Source organism: Nycticebus coucang, chromosome 8, assembly GCF_027406575.1.
Source record: "Nycticebus coucang isolate mNycCou1 chromosome 8, mNycCou1.pri, whole genome shotgun sequence".
Classification (NCBI taxonomy): Eukaryota; Metazoa; Chordata; class Mammalia; order Primates; family Lorisidae; genus Nycticebus; species Nycticebus coucang.
In genome coordinates this window covers 121754456-121771868 of record NC_069787.1, presented here as the reverse complement: position 1 = coordinate 121771868, position 17413 = coordinate 121754456, and the positions used below count along the sequence as shown (strand labels likewise).

At 40.4% G+C, this 17413-nt stretch overlaps 1 protein-coding gene across 6 annotated transcripts in view; it reads right to left on the bottom strand.

Moving 5' to 3' along the window:
* Positions 1-17413, bottom strand: part of MME (membrane metalloendopeptidase) — a 100491-nt gene that overhangs the window by 58250 nt on the left and 24828 nt on the right. For all 6 annotated transcript variants that reach the window (XM_053599749.1, XM_053599750.1, XM_053599753.1 and 3 more), the window contains 5 exons: positions 10080-10241; positions 9051-9131; positions 8857-8952; positions 8621-8739; positions 6398-6463 (listed from right to left, as the gene is read on the bottom strand). In XM_053599749.1, coding sequence (XP_053455724.1) covers positions 6398-6463; positions 8621-8739; positions 8857-8952; positions 9051-9131; positions 10080-10241 — 524 coding nt within the window. The remainder of the gene's footprint in view (positions 1-6397; positions 6464-8620; positions 8740-8856; positions 8953-9050; positions 9132-10079; positions 10242-17413) is intronic.

The following is a 17413-nucleotide window of genomic DNA, read 5'->3' as shown; positions in this document are numbered from 1 at the left end:
ACATTTTTTTTTCTCTTGGAAAGACCAGAACATTAAATAGAATCATTAAAGGTCAAGGGGCAAGAGTTTTTCTTGTCGGCATTACCTACTCAGTATAGATCCCTTAGCAAGGAATCTATAGTCCATCTGTACCCCAAGGCTAAAATACTCAGCCTACTATCTTCATTATAGGAATATGGAGGTCTCCATAGGATGGCAGTATGCACAATTCTTTTATGAAGAAAGTCTAATACATTTAAAAGATTGCAGTGAAAGGATACTTTGAAATTGCACTCCTGAAATAAGCAATACTCATTTCTTTTCTTCTGTCCAAGGGAAAAAATCATATCAAAGGCATGTGTATCCTTCCAGATGTCAGCATGGTTTATTTTGTATTTTGAGAATCCAAATTAGGATTCAAAGACACTTAACCAATTCTCAATAAATCTCATGGTAAGTGAGGTTTATATGTCACTGGGCCCAGAAAAAGTGGTAGCCTTCTGCCATGACATTTGGGAAATTCTATTTAAATCTCCTGGGAAGGGAGCTTTATACAACAGGATGTCACAGAGATAAATCCAAACCAGTAAAACATTCCAAATTTTTAACATGTAGATTTTTTCCAGTATTAACACAAATGTCTATAGGGCCTTCAGATTCATATTTGGCCTGCATAACACCAAATTATCAGTTTTAGATTATAAACTTCAGGAAAAATATAATGTTTATTTTTGGTTGCCAGCTGGTGTCATGCATGGGAGCTGACTTAATTAATACTTTTAAATGAGATTTGCTCTCCGGATTTTTTGTAGAAATAGAACCTTCTATAAGCAAAGCTCGATTGAGAACAGAACCATGGCAGGGTGGGCTATACTAGCTATGTCTCTTTATCCTCTCATAACAAACCCTCTGCTCTGTTTCTTCTTTATAGAACTAGATGGGTAGGCACTACCAACGAGCTAATTAGAGAGCCCAGTTCCCTGAACATAGTGATCAGTCAAGAGAGAGGCAGGTGCTTCAAGCAGGGCCAATTAAAACCATTTTCAAGACATTGGAAGAGTTGGAGTTTCTTTTTTCTGGGTGAAGCCACCAGGGGTCATCTGGTGGAGAAAGCCTGCTGGAGCAGAAGTCAACACAGAAGAAAGCAGAACCTTCAGCACGGGAAAAGAAGAGGTAAAATGATGTGGTCACACTCCTGGAACCAACTCACGCCTGGCCATTTTCAGTTGGGTGAGCCGCACAAGCCAACAAATATACTTTTTAAAATTGTAACTTAATCATATTAGGTCTCTGTTGCTTACAATTAATGTTCCTATCTGACACATGAATCTTCTGTGACTCTCAGTAAGTTATTTTATTTCCTTGGTTCCCCATCTCCTCATTTATAAAGTGAAATGCTGGACTAAATTATCTCCTAAAGGGCCATTCAGCTCATAAAGTTTGTGCATGAGTAACCTTAATTATTGAAGAAAACATATAATTTGGTTATGTAAAAAAGACAAGAATAAATCCCTTTCAGTTTTGATCGCCATAGGATATATTCCCTTTTTAATTGACAGAAAGTACAGAAGGTGAAAAGGAAGTCTAGAATAAAAAGGGAAATACAACATGCGTATTTCAAAATATAACATTTCAAACTGTGAGAATAAAAGCTCATTTTAAAGACAGAAAGGCCTTTGAACAAGAGAAAACAAATGGGTTTTGTCTTTAACCAAGGGAGTGAGATATAGTTCTGTAAAAATCTGTTATCTATTTTCATTACTTAGTGACTTAATGATACAGGGCATTTTACTATTTTGAATCCCATACAAATATTATCACACAAAATTCCATTCTGAAAATATAGAAAGCTAAAAAGGGTTTCTGTAAAGTGAAATGGCCTCTCTTAGTAATTGTAGGGCCTGTTTTCAAAATTCATGAGAAGGGTGGTTATAGGACTATGGGAGACGATTCCCCTGGATGAGCTGGGTACCCCTGAAGGAGGGCTCAGAAAGCACCTGGGAGAATGGGCTTAGTTTATGATCTGGTTGAGGGGATCTTTAATGACAGTTCTTTTCACTGAAGGAAGAGGCATGACCCTCCCTAATTCCCAGCCCCTGAAGCATACCTGCAGTACTTAGACTCCACACCAAAGTTTGAAAATCATTGGCTGAAGGACAGGATTCTATGGTCAAAGACAGAACATTTTTCTTAGCAAAAAATGTTGGTGACCCTATGCCAATCCTCAAATCTTCTCTCAGTTATTTTCAATAAACACGGAATGCAAAAGTATGGGGGACGCTGAATGTATGGATATACCTTTGGAGAAATTGCGCATAGCAAAGAAATAATTGGGGACTTAAAAGAGGAGGAGGAGGGTGATGCCTGTGGCTCAAAGGAGTAGGGCGCCAGCCCCATATACCAGAGGTGGAGGGTTCAAAGCCAGCCCCGGCCAGAAACTGCAAAAAAAAAAAAGGAGGAGGAATACATGGTTTGTAAGATGCTCATGAAATGTATGTTAGTACTGCTGATGCTCTAGAGCTCATACCTTCTTGAGAATCAAGGTGGGGAAACAGGAAGGATCTCCTTGTCTTCCCCTCTTCCCTGACATCTTCCCCCTCACCCATTGATCCACTGATTCAGTAATGCTTATTTGGTCATTACTAAGGGCCAGAAACTAAGCGAGGCACCAGGAGAAGAGCAAAGGGCAGCATTGTTTCCATTTAGTTTACAGGGTTACTTTTTTAAGGAAAAAGTGACATTAATAAAAAAGTATAGAGAAACGCAGTGCTAGGAAAACTACTATAATATCAGTATCTTCAGCTAGTCTAAAGTTTTAGGAAAAGCTTTCATGAGAAAGTGACATATAAGCTTAGAATTAAAAGGTGAGGAGAAAAGAAAAAGGGTGAGTAGGTGGCATATGTTGGGGGCCACACTCCAGACAAAAGGAACAACATATAAAAACCTGTAAAGTGAGAAAAATCAATGAAGGCCACTGATACGCTGGTACAATGGTATTAAGATTTCTCCTTTATAACTTTTCTACTCGATCTCTTCTCACTGCTTTGTTTTTTCAAGAAAATACTTAAGGGGTTTGACTTTGTTTAGCGATGGCAAGGTAGAGAAAAACTGGAATTAACTTTTATTTGATAGCTGGCTGGGTATGCAAAGGAAACTGAGGGAGGGGTTGTCGTTGGCAATGATTGAGACAGAGCAGCAAATAATGCTGAGGAAACAAGGAAAAGACTGGAATTTTTTCTGTAACTACATGCAACCCCTCCCCCAAAATAATGGATTTTAAAAGAAAGGAATACTCAAATAATTATCCATTTCAGGGTGACAACTAGATTTCATCTCACATGCCAACTCCCCTCCTCTGGAAGAGGTTGCTTGGAGCTGCCTGGAGAAGGATTCTGCGATCTGAGGTTAGTGGGAAGGAGTGCTGCGCCCAAATGGCCAACAGGACCAAGGCAGCAAGCATGTGCGTTTGCTGGTCTGATCCAGAACAGCAGAGGGCTCTGATGGGAGCTGAGAATAAATAACGTCTAGGCTGGAAGTGCCAGTGGCTGTGAGTTTTCTCTACCATTTGCTCACTTAAAGAACTCTACTGGTGTAAAGTACTACTCCATGAAGTTGGAATGAAGTTGGAAGGAGGAAGAGACAGGGACAAAAATTCTAGTGCTGGGTATCCCAGGGCAAACTTCTGAAACTCAGATTTTTCACCTACAAAAGCATTCTAAACATAATATATTATTGATTCTAGATTTGATCACCACTGGGTTATTTGACTACAAATACAACATTTCCTAGATCAGTGGATGTAAACCATGGCAGAGACTGGTCAATGTCTTCGGTATACATGCTCCTCTTCTTTTCTAATGGTAAAACCTTCCCCTCTGCTAATGGGGCTATGACAGGCACACACATGGCCCCCGTGCTGGGACTACATTTCCCAGCCTCCCTTCTACTCGGCTGTGGCACAAGACAATGAAATATATGCAACTTCTGCATCCCTTACATCAAAGGAAACTATTTTTCCCACTACTTTCCCACTTTTTTTTCCAGCCTAATAAGTGAACAGGGCACTGGCGAACCGACTTTGACTCAACAGATTAATGTAAATAATGAAGGGGGGTGATGTTAGAGCAACAAATGAAAGAAAGCTGGGTCCCAAACATTCCCACAAGCACAGCTTCCTACCTCACCTGGATTGTCTATTTAATTCTGGACTGGAATGGGAGACAGAAATAAACTTCTCTCTTATTTGAGCTACTGTAATTTTGGGTGTCTTTAGTGCAACAGCTTAGCCAAGATCTAAATAATATGTACACGCAAGAGTCCACCAGGAAGTCATTATAAATCAATAAATCATTTAGATGAGGATAAGTTCAAACCTGAACAAATGAAGAACTATATATGTGTATATATGTATTCATTTATATATACATACACACACACACAAACACATATAAATACTATATAAAGTAAGCAACCCCAACACGACTCCAGCCAATTGCTACTATATAAGATTAGAAGGCCAGGTTTTCAAATTCTACTAATTTATTAAGAAATACGGGTTCCCAAATGAAATCTTCAAATGTTGTAAAATCTTGGCAATTAATTAAAAATTAAAAACAAAACACTGCAGGTTAAACAAAAATGCTTCTCTATATGATTGAAGCTAAAGACTGCTAGTGTGTGACCCGTCCTAGATCACAGGATTGCAATGAACATAAAATGCACCAATACACCCTCACCTTCATAATGCTTTTTTTTTTCAAACAAAGAAGGCAACTTTACCACCTTAAATGTACACATTGACTACCAGATATACCTTGGTAAGAGAAATGGGCACAAATATTATCCTAGGATTGGAAAAATTTGATATAAGGATGCCATCCTAAATATGAAAAACAACACAGTTGGTGATGATGAAAATGTAATATAATGAGCCAAAATTCCTTTCTTTTAAATCTATAACAGGAAGCAGCTGGACAGTTCTTAAAGCCAATAGCTGTGCCCTACCTTACAGTAACCAGATTGTACTAAACTCGAATATCCCATGCCCATTGGATTATCTTGGCTATTAAATGTGGTCTTTGATAATATTTAATATGTCTTTTTCTTCATTGCAGTGTTATGTAGTCACTCAAAAAGAAATTTTATAGCCTGGTTATCTGACCCTCCAAACCTCCTGTTGAGATCAGGTGGGCGGGGGGGAGGGGCCTCCCGGGAGGTGTTTGGGTTATGGAGGCAGAACCTTGTGAATGACCTGGTGTCCTCCCCGTGGTAATGAGCGAGTTCTCTCTTGGCTTCCTGAGAGCTGGTTGTTACAAAAGAGCTTGGCATCCACTCTTCCTTCCTCTCTAGTCCTGTGATCTTTGTACAGCTGAGTTCCTTTCATCATCCTCCATGAGTAGAAGCAACCTGAGGCCCTCCCCAGACGAGGATGCTGGAGCCAGGCTTTTTGGACAGCCTGCAGAGCCTGCATGCACCTCTTTTCCTGATTAATTACTCAGCCTTGGGTATTTCTTTATGGCAATGACAATGGACTAAGACAGATACAGTGAATTTATTCCACATTATTTGAACTTAATAAAGCAAAATAAATGTTAATTATAAAACACATTTAGCTGATAATTTTAACTCCGGAGTAACTGCAGTCACACCAGCACACTGCGAGTCACTAGGATCACCAACGGGAAACCTGACTGACCTCTGACGCACAAAATTACTGTCAGAGAAACTTTTGTGGGACTCACAACTTCTCCCCAATATCTAATCACGCATAACATTACTAGTTTTGTCTCTGGTTATTCCTTACTTCAGTTTGAAGGGTGTGTGAATGTCAGCCTTGGGGAGAAGTTTGTGAGACAATAAGAAAGAATTCCAGTATATCCACACGTGCAGTGTGAGATGGGTGTTGATGAGATGTCCACCGACTAGCTGACCGTTGTCAGGGTCAGAAAGTAGCTGCAAAGGTTTGTCTGAGCCCAATGCTCCTACCTGCACAGTCACCTGACAGCCAAGTCAGAATGTTCCAGAAGGGTGCTGCACACACTATGTCTCTAACTGGCCCTCACCTCAGTCCCCGTTATCCTAGACCACGATAACTCTGTTTATTTTTTTTAAATGATCCAATTTCAGGTGGATTAAAGCATTTAAAATTAACTTTTAAAAATAGGTCATATGATTTGTATATTCATGCAAATAAGAAATTATAAGTTTGCTTGTTTTTTTAAAATACTTGAATTCATTCATTCTATCAAAGGTAGCTCATTCTGATGTGTGACTTCTAAGTGTCTACCCTGAGTGAATACTATAAGAGGTTAAGTTTAAATGTTAGCTGCAGTCTTAAGGTTTACACCAGATGATCCTACGATTTGGTTTTATCTATTTCTTTTCTTTCTTTCTCTCTCTCTCTCTTTTTTTTTTTTACCTCAGTGTAAATCCCAGTGCATTCATAGTAGTCTCTGGAAGGGAGGCCAAGTCGAGGTTGGTCAAACTATAAAAAAAAAATACATAAAATAAATCATTCAGCTGATATAAAACAGGGTGAAAATGCAAGCATGCCTATCTGTGTATGCACAAGACAGATTCTGGTCTTGCTGTTTGTAAGGGTAATGATCAGATCCTGAGTAAATACATAACTAGGAAATGCTTTCACACTATTTGTGGAAAACTAACCAGTGGCAGATAATCTGGAGTACTGCACTGCAGGTATATAAGGGAAACTGCAGAAAAGAAACAAAAAATGTACTGGGAAGGATTGTTAATGCAGAGCAGAGGGTGCGGATAAACAGAACCATGATTCGAACCATGATACGCTCTAGGACCAGGGAGTTTCTAACTCACACGTATGTACAGGGCTTCCCAGCCTTCTGCAATTTTATTGCACTGCTTTAGGAAACATTCTCACCACTCCCACCCTTAACTGGGCTCCACTCTCATTGGTGGAAGTGATTCCTTCAAGTTTATTTGGATTGCTGTGGGGAGGGAGTGGAAAACATCCATGGTAACTCTAGACCTTTTTAGCTGGTGTAACTCTCACCAGAAACTTTTTAATATCCTCTACTATAGGGGTGTGGGGGAGGCTCCTCCTTGGTTCTCCCCAGAGCAGCTCTGCTCAGAATGTCAGCACAGCCAGACAGCAGAAGAAGAAAGTCAGTTCTGCCCTAGTGTGTCTGGTCCACCTTCAATCCCCGAGTCAGAGCTACCTGGGCATACTCAGAACTTGGTGAGATTCGCCACACAGTGACATGAGCGTGGGGACGAACCAGAGGATTTATGGGTACTTGTGGGTTAAAGTGAAAATCCTAGCAGCCATGAAGAGCCTGCGCCAATGAAAAGAAAAATAACCCAAAGAACTGGCATAGAAATAGCCAGAAGGTATCTCCAGATGAAGGGCCCCGATTCTTCCCTCCCTCCTGATTTTCAAGGTGATCAGGCAGGACGGCTGGCATTTGGCCCAAGCAAAGAATTTTGGAAGGGAGAAAGGAGCTCACTGCAAGAGAGAATTAATTTTTTTAGATCTCTGAAATCTGACTTTGGTGTTTTGATGGGGATTGCACTCAGCCTGTAAATCACTTTTGTAGTATGGACATTTGAACAACGTTGATTTTACCGATCCACGAGCAAGGTGTGTTTTTCCATTTGTGTGTGTCCTCTGCCAATTTCTCCCTCAGTGTTTTGTAGTTCTCTTTGTAGACACCGCTCACCTCCTTGGTTAAGTTTATTTGTAAGTATTTTATTTTCTCTGTAGCTATTGTGAATGGTATTGAGTCTTTGATTTAACCCTCAGCTTGACTGTTATTGGGATATAGAAATGATACTGATTTATTCACAGACATTTTGAAATCTGAGACTTTACTGAATTTATTAATCAATTCCAGGAGTCTCTTAGTGGGGTTGTATGGGTTCTCCAGATAAAGGATCAGGTCGTCAGTGAAAAACAACACTTTGGAGAGAGTCGGGTGTAATTCCTTTCATGATTTTGATAAAAAATGATCATAAAGATTTATGCAGTAGTGACAAGGGTATAATTCTATAACATACAACTTTTGCTCTAATTTCCTTTATAGGAGAACAAATAAAAAGTCTGTAAAATTTTTAGTCCATTCAAACATACTCACTAATCTAGACTTAGGTGACACCTATATAAATGACTCACATTTAAAAAAATCAAATAAAGCCATCTAAAAACAATGGCATTTTATTTACCTTGATAGGAAAAACAGTACAAATAGTCTTAATAAGAACCAAAATTATCTCAAAATTTCTTTCTATGTTCTTTTTAAAAACAACTAGGAATTTTTGCATTACTTATATAAATGAAAGCATGCTGTTTTCATTAAATATATAAAGAAATTAGGTGCTTTTCCTGAATAGATTCTGCTACTATTTATTTTATAAAGTGAGGAATATCTAAAACAGAAATAGGAAAAGTGAGAGCTGAATATCGAAAACACAATATTAAGAAAGTACTTTCAAAATTGAGAATCCAGGTATCAGAAAAGGGACAGAGTGTGACTTTATCATCACTTTCTTAATCCAACTCAAATGAAAACATGCATTATCATCTCTAAATATCAGTAACAATAATACGTGTAGAAGTTTTGCCATAATTTAAAGATAACTTTGGCTGTTTGCCACACAAACTTACATGAATTATATGGTCCATGGAATTTTTATCATCAGTGCCAACAAAAAAATTAATAAGGACTTTTTTCCCATATTTAGAATTCAGTTGTGCAATAGATTTCTCCGCTGTCCACAAAGTACCTACAGCAAAGAAAGGTGAAATATATCTTTAGAAACTTTAGTTCATTAATGATACTACAATGTGACATAGATTTTAAGTGAAAATTAATTTAAAAAAAAGAAAAACAATAGTCTCACCATATATTTGCTCCCAGTTTTCTGTGGCTACAGGCCACCCATGTATATCTGGTAACAGTATGAGTAGAGGTGTTCCGCCTCTGCTATCAATAGCAGCTTTTGAAAACAATGAGAATAAATTCAATATGTAGTCTGCACATATTTTGGCACCAATATATGCACACTCCTAATGAAATCAAATGAGCTGCACTTACATTCATTCACACAAGACCTGTACAATGTTTTTGCTTTCTGCACTGCTACAATATCTTCAGTTTTAGGTTCCTGAAGGACATCTGAAATAGGACATTCAACAAAATGCATCAACGTAATTGCTCATTTGATGCAGTAATTAACATTTGCAACTTAGGTGCGGTAATAAATTCTCTTTTCTGGAAGTACGTTCACTCCTTTTCCATTCCAAGACCTTAGAAAGCTGGGTGTTAGTTTCATTAGACAACTTAGAGCAAAGTCTTTTTGACTAGATTATTATTATTTTTTTTATAAAGTGATGTGTACTTCTCTGCCACAGATAGTAGTTACTTTTCTGGAACTTGAGATTAAAAAGAAAACAAAAAATAAAACAGAGGAGTTTGGAATGCAATGTGGACAGTCCTTTTGATAGCTGGAAAATAATTATCTGTGTGCGATTGTACTGTTCAGGCTCCAGATGAATTAAATGAATTGTTCTACTTGTTTGGATGTTAAAGAAAAATAGCAAAGAGTTGTTTTTCTACAAAGTAACTTCTAGAGGAGGACAGACGGAGGATGGCATATGTACGGATTCATCCAGACTTTCTCCACTTCCCTGGTTGTGTCTTAGAATAATATACCTATGCTGAGAAGGGAAATCTCAGTAAGTAAGTGATTTTAACACAGGAGTGGGGTAGAGAGGCTGTAGAACTAATTTTAATGCTTATGTTTCTGGTTGAAACACAACCATTAAAATTAACTAATTTTTGTGGCAATCGATTTTTTTTCCACCATAAATGGAATCTAACTCCTATCTCTAAGGCTGAGTAGAGCTTTAATTCCTGTCAATGAAAGCAGGAAGGCTAGAGATGTTATCACACCCATGTCAGCCTCTACCCACCTCTGGGTGATTCAGTGGTGGGCCACAAATCTGATGGGATTACCAACTTTAATCTTTTGCAATGTTCCTTGTAATGGCTAACAGTTCCATCTTTAAAAAATGGATATATCAACTGAGAAATCTTTGATGCACAGACACGATCTCCACTAACCTTTCAAAACGACTTCTAATTCATCTCTTAAAATGTCAAAATTACTGTAACGGGAACTGGTCTCGGGAATGACGTTGTGTTTCAACCAGCCTCCACAGGCATATTTGAAAAAGTCTGTACAGGGTTCAGCAGTGGCATCCATGTTCTGGATCAGTCGAGCAGCTGAAAGACAGGGAAAGAACTAGTTAAAAAGGAAGGGTGTCTTTCTTAAGTAGTTTGGAAGGAATAAAAGAGGCCTGTTGATCATGGCGACTGGATAGATGTTCCTTTTTGTTCTTATATAACTGTCAAGTCAGGTGGAATGATGAACATTGTCTTGGCATAGATCTCTTTTCTTTCATTATAGTTGGCTATTATTTATTTATTTATTTTTCTGAGACAGAGTCTCAAGCTGTCACCCTGGGTAGAGTGCTGTGGCATCACAGCTCACAGGAACCTCAAACTCTTGGGCTTAAGTGATTCTCTTGCCTCAGCATCCCAAGTAGCTGGGACTACAGGCGCCTGCCACAACACCCAGCTATTTTTTGGTTGTAGTTGTCATTGTTGATAGGTGGGCCCAGGCTGTATTTGAACCTGTCAGCTCTGGTGTATGTGGCTAGCTCCCTAGCTGCCTAGCTACAGGTGCTGAGCCATATAGTTGATTATTTTTATTTTGGAGCTATCTGGGTCCTCCCACTCTATATCTCCCAGCTTCAAATCCCAAGGAAAGGGGGAAATACAGAGTCCCAAACCCCCTTCCTGGCTCTCCAATGTCTGAATTTCTTGCTAGTACCTATCTCAGAATAACAAAGATTGAAGGTCTACTGTGCCTTGGTCATCCTGGGCCTAGGGTTGACATGTCATTCTTTGCTCTGACTACTTTAGTTGTCAACTCTGCTCTTCAAGGTGCTGTGACTTTTGAATGTCTCTGAGGCTTCAAGAGATGGAAGATTGCTAATGGATTTTTATCATTTTAGTAATGATCTGAAGGCATAGTTATTACTTCTCGGACCTTGCTTACAAAATTTTTGCAATTCAAATTTGTTTTCCAATTTGCATTGGCTTATGTAGAGTCTGTCACTATAAAGTTGGCTGTAAGCTTGTTAGTTTTTCTCAGGTCCACTCTTCCATCTTTGAGGACCAGGAGGAAAATGCAAGTCAACCAACACCGAGTATTTACAATGTGCAAGGATTGTACAATGTGCGTTGCTACATGCTGCAATTGATAGGACAGGGTATGAAATGGGATTTGTTACCACCAAAGAGGTGAATACAGCCCAATGCCGGCAACATCTACACTTGCAACAAAAAAAACCCTGCTCCTACCCACCCCAATTTCTGTCTCCTACAGATTGAACTGTTTTGCAATGAAAACAAAAGTGCAATTGAGAATTCATGTGTATCAAAAGAATATGAGCTTTCAAATAAGCTTTTGAAAATACTTCATGAATTAATTAATGCATCATTAAAGACTTCAAACACTTGCTATGCCATGTGGAGTTTTCTAACTTGGTGTGGGAATCTGCTTCCCAGCTGAGCCTCGAGCACACTGCTAACCTCCTTGTGGGCATGTTTCTTGTCTACAGCTCTTTACTATTCCACCTGGGAGCCGCCTCCATCCATTCCTCTCTCTTGACTGTCACACTTTGGTACAGCACAACTGTCTTCCCAGCCTCTTGGGTTTGACCATATGGGTGGGACTCTGTATTTCCCCCTTTCCTTGGGGTTTGTTGCATCCCTTTGTCTGTTTTCTATACATCTCATTTCATGGTCACTGTCAACCGAGTTAGACGCCACCTTGGGATATTTTGCACATCAACCACAGATTAAATTTTCCACAACCCTTTTGTAGTGCTCATGGCCTTGCTCAAAAATGTCTCTGGCTTGACGTTTCCAGGTTAAACTACAAGCTCTTTAACTTGGCCTCTAAACCTTTACAGGACTCTCAGCTCCATCTTCAATTTTTTTTTTAAGTGCAAAGTCTGTTCCAACCTGATGGGCCTGCTCAGTGTGCCTCATCCTAAGTAGGAAGATGTCCTTGTGTTTACCTAGTCTTGTCCCTTTGCTCTGCCCTCCCCACCCCACAGCTATAACTCCTGTCCCCCTACACCTGACTCCCATACCATCTTTCTACCCTGATGCTTCCACGATTCCAAACTTCAAGGAATATTTCTTTCTCTAAACTCCTGAGAGCTCCTTGCCTCACTTGATCTTTAATGCTTCAAGGAAGCCACTTTGGGTCTCCCACTGTAGATACTTACTCTGTCTGCCTAACCAACTGAAGATGTCATTAGTCTCTTTGTATTCCCATAACCTAGCATCTAGGTAATAGGGGTGAAATTGTGTTTACATGTGCCTAAATCATCTGAATCCTCCTACCCTCTCCTGCTGCACACCCCCTCTCTGCTCCCCAAAGTCAGGTCAGCTCTTAGTTCACTGCCTGCAGAGTCTCTCCCACCCTCGAGGCCCCACTGTTTCCATTCTGTCTCAGGCCCTCTCTTACTCAGGCTCCATTTCTGCCCTTTTGCCCAACCTGTACCCCAGGCCTCTCCCCACCCTGGTCCATCCTGTACTCCACAGGCAGATTAATTCTCTCAGAACATTTTATCATGTCACTTTGACTTCAAGATTTTTAGCACAGTCCTTTTGCATTGATAATGAAATCCAGATTCCATAGCACACTCAAACACTAATATATGTAATGACGGTTCTCTCTCATTACTTCCTCACATGAGCCACCAGCCCCAGTTCTGTGTGTATTTAGTTTCTCTTGTGAGTCATGTTCTATCTTTACAAAACAACTTTCTGCTCTGTAACTTTAACTGTGCTCTCCAGCCACCACCCCTACTGATAGATATTCTTTTGTATTATTTCACACTTTGAAATTTCAGGCCTATTTAAAGCCTTTTTCAAATCTTCCTTCTTGAAAGACTGTCCTATCAAAGCCGGGACCAGCTTGCCTCATGGGCATTTTTTCATGCAAATTCATCCTCTCCTCACCTGGATTGTGGCTCCATGAAAGTAGGGAATACATTTTCCACTTCTTTCTTGGAGCCTAACACGGGGCTCAGTCAAGACTCGCCAGAGAAAACTCTTTAATACTTCAGGAGGAGTTTAGGAAACCCATCCAAAAAAGGGAGAGGGAGAAAATAATTCCCTTGAACTCTGGAGGAAATAATGATAAGATGATGGGGGGGGGAATGAAAAATAAAGACAGTGAATAGATGATTATCATGTCCAGTGAAAACCTGGAAAATCGAAGCCAGAAAGAAGTGCAAACTGCAGATGTTCTAAGAAAGTACAGCTAGCAATTTTATGCAGCTCTTCTCTTTGAAAATACTTAAAAAAATTTAAACTGCAGTAAAGGCTACTGGGGAGCTTTTCTGTTTTCTCCCCTTCTCTGGGGAAAATGTATGGATTATGTCATAACCCACAGGGCAATAAACTCTGTTCAAGGGAGCAGTGAACGAGGCAGGCAGAAGGAATCTGGAGAGTCATGAACAAATCACCTGCCCGACTGGAAACGGCACATGCTCTTATGAGCGCCAGGAATAGAAAAGATGGGCAGCGGCTGCACTTCTCTGATGATGAGGGCAAATTCTCTGTCTTGCAAACACAACTGTACTTCCTAACTATCCTAGGAGGAAAAAGGAACCTCCCCCTTCCTCCAGCTCAAATTTTCTCACCTGATACCCAGTCCAGTTAAACTACTGGCATCTGCCCAACAAACCAAAGAAAACAGTTTGTGAGGGATACGCAGAGGAACTTTGCTAACTCCTTCTGGGACCACTTTTTAAATTTTCCTTTGACCCCAGAGTTACGCCGAGCACAGGTGCTTCCAATCACTTCAAAGAGAACTCCCTGCTCTGCTGAGTATTTGGGGGCCATGGGCCAAAGCAAGTCATGGGCTAACACTTTTATGCTGGTTCTTTGATCAACTTCCTTTAATCTCTTATCGTGGGTTTGATTCTCGTTTTGCACCTCACCCTCCGGACCTCCTCTGTGCTGACTTTCCTTTGAAGTCAGCAGTAGACTCACGGGTAGAGGCCATAGGAAACAGACGCACAACTGTCAAACTGGTTGCGATTGTTTTTATGTTTTGTACATAGTACTTTGTTTTGAATTACTCAACCTCGCCACACCTGGGCGCTTCAGATGTTTCCTTATCTGTTGGTCTCTGACATCTGAGTAAACAAATGCAGCTTAAATTCAAACAAAATTATTCACCGTAATAAGTAGACATAAAAAGTGATGCAGCAAAAGTATTGACATGGGATGTTGTTGACCGGAGCTCATACGGTGAGAAAGAGTATGCTATGATTTTTTAAAACCTGCAAAAAAGTACAGACCGTCCAGGAGGATGATGTTAAGGCATTTTCTGCAGTTATAGCTGAGTAGAGGGATTATGAGTGTGTTTAATTTTGTGTGATTTGCTTATCTTTATTTTCCAATTTGTATTAGATAAACAGGCATTGCTTTTGCAATAAGGAAAAAAAGTTTATTTTTGATTTAAAAAAATAGTCACATAAAGACAAGAAAAGTAATCTTCTATTAATAATGAGCTTATTTCTTACAAATGACATTTCTGAATGTTTCGAGCTGATAATAAGTGACACCATTTTTTTTTCTAACTAATCTTCTTGTAACATTCTCCCAACTTATTTGACTATAGGAATTTAAAAACAAGCTCAACAATCATCTGGGTAGTTATTAATTACTGTATTCATCACCAGAGATCTATCATGTGGGTATGGATTGGAAGATGCTGCATTCGCTGGGAAACTGTTTGGGTGCTGGAGTCAGATAGATTTGTTTTGAATCCCAGAGCCCCACTGCTTTTTATGAGATTAAGTAATTTTCCCAAGATAAAGCAGCTAGTAAATGACGAAGCCCCAGGTCAAGGGTGGCTCTGACTCACGGTCTTTCCTCCTTGCTAGGACACAGAGGAGGGGGCCTGGGAGACTCAGCCTTGCTCTGCCTTCCTCCCTCCTTCCTCACAGGTAGGGCGTATGTGGGAAGGACTGGCTACTAGGGAAGTAGGGAAAAGGGGACTTACTTTCCCCAGCCACACCCTCGGCTGCGTTTCCTCTGCTTCCTTCCAGAGCTTATCTCCTTCCCCATTGTCAGACTTATCCCCAGTGACAGGTGGAATAGTCAGGAGAAAGCACAGTATAATTCTTCACACAGGATCAGCAGACAGGACAGTGGTTTGGAGGCCACAGGGGTGAACTAGTCAGAGGCACACCCAGGAGTGCATTTTCTTAAGGTAGATGTGTAGCAGGGTTCCTGCCTGTCAGTAAGGCCCACTGAGTCATGTGGTCTAGGGCAGTATTTTTCAACTCTGGCCACGCACGTGTATCACCTGAGAAGCCTTTCAGACATGCAGATCACCAGGATCCACTCCTGATCGACTCAGTCAGAATCCTCAGGGTAGATCCAGGCATTCTTTTCTAAGGATTTCTGAGTGGTTCCAATGTTCAGCCGGGGGCATCACCGTATTAGACAAAAGAGAAACAGGGAAAATGAGGACAAATGGGTCTACTATCGGAAAGTAAAGGGCCCACACTTGTGAGTCAGGAATAGTTCCTTTTGCCTTTTCGGTCTGTAAGTGAAAACAGGCTCACGTCACAGTAACCTATATTTTGCAGAGATTTCAATCTCCTATGAGTGCCTGGCAAAGGACTGCAGGGAACCTCACATGTGTCTCACTTGCACACGCCCACTCCCCAGGCCTCCACTCTGCTCCACCAACATTAGTTTCTGCAACGTCCTGCCCAGACCTCATCTGGGGTCTAGGTCCCTCCAGGTGCTGTGCCAGAATGATGCAGGGAAAAAACCTGCCCCTCATCTTTCACTGTCTTGAGTCTCAACAGGGCTCTTGTGCCCACAGGGAAATAGCGGTCCTAGAATTATCTGCTTGTCCTCCTCTCCCAAGAGCCATACACACCAACAGGCCTTGTTTTAGAGAGATTATAATAGTAAAAACCGTACATACTGAATACACAATCACTTCTCTCCTCTGACGGTCAAGGGAAATTGTTGTTGCCATCCCAGGAGGCTCCCAGGACTCTCAGAAGAGACTTGACACTGTTTGCCTGGCAGGACTAGTGGAATTCCAGCGACACTGGAACCCGCTACAGGCGCATGTTAAGAAGAGGCAATCGATCCTTGGTCTGCCTCTGAGTGACGATGGTCTCTACACCACAGGACTCCCCCATTCTGCATGCCCCTCTCTCCAAGTACACCAAGAATTTGCCAACTGAAAGTAGGATTTTTGGCACTATACAAAACAACTATTTTAATATTTATACATGCACATTCCCTAGAGGCTAGTTTTCTGGTTGTATGTGTGTGTGAATACATTTAAAGAAATTTCTGCCTTTGTCAAATGATGCTGGAGAAATTATCAGTAAAACAGAGGAAAACTGAAATAAGTATGATTGCTCTAAGCAGCAAATGAATAAACTAAATGGCATAAAGTCTTGCACTGTGGTGCTTTATAAAGGGGTTTACTTTTTTAATGCTGGCAGGCCATTGAGGCTTCCCCATACAAATGAATTCATGAGAAGTACAAAACAAATAGAGTTGACTCTTGTTATTTGCAGGAGTATTATTCTATGAGGTCACCACTAACACTGAGTTAGTGAATACTGAAGCAGTGACCTCGGGGAAATACAAGGTTGGGTTCCTTTTTTTTTTTTTTTTTCTAAACAAGTTGGTGAAATTTATTCAGATTCTTAACAATATTCAATCCTATTTTATATTTAGAGAACCTTCTTTTTTTTATTGTTAAATCATAGCTGTGTACATTAGTGCAATCGCCTGTACCCATTCTAAGATGCACCATAGATGTGGCCCCACCCATTACACTCCCTCCACCAAAACCTCCCCCCCCCCCTTCCTTGGCCCTTTCCCCGTAGTCTTGTGCTATAGTTGGGTTATAGTCTTCATGTGAAAGCTATAATTTAGCTTTATAGTAGGGCTGAGTCCTCTTTCATGTTTACACGGATAGAGCTGGAACATACTCTTCTTAGCAAAGTATCTCAGGAATGGAAGAAAAGTATCCAATGTACTCAGCCCTACTATGAAGGTTGGGTTCTTGTGAGCTTCTGATCTCACATCTAATCGATGCATAACCTTATTTCACGTGCGTTTTTGCTTAAAGACACCTTATTTAACATATATCATTGTCGTTAACATTGAACTCAGAGCAACAGCGCTATAGCACGTGCCTGAACAATGCTTATCTAGTATGGGTATTTTCTTGGTAAGCCACATTACAGCCTTCTTTTTACCTACGAACACCTCCACGCTATGCTTGTGAACCATTTAAAAAAAAAAAATTAAACACCACC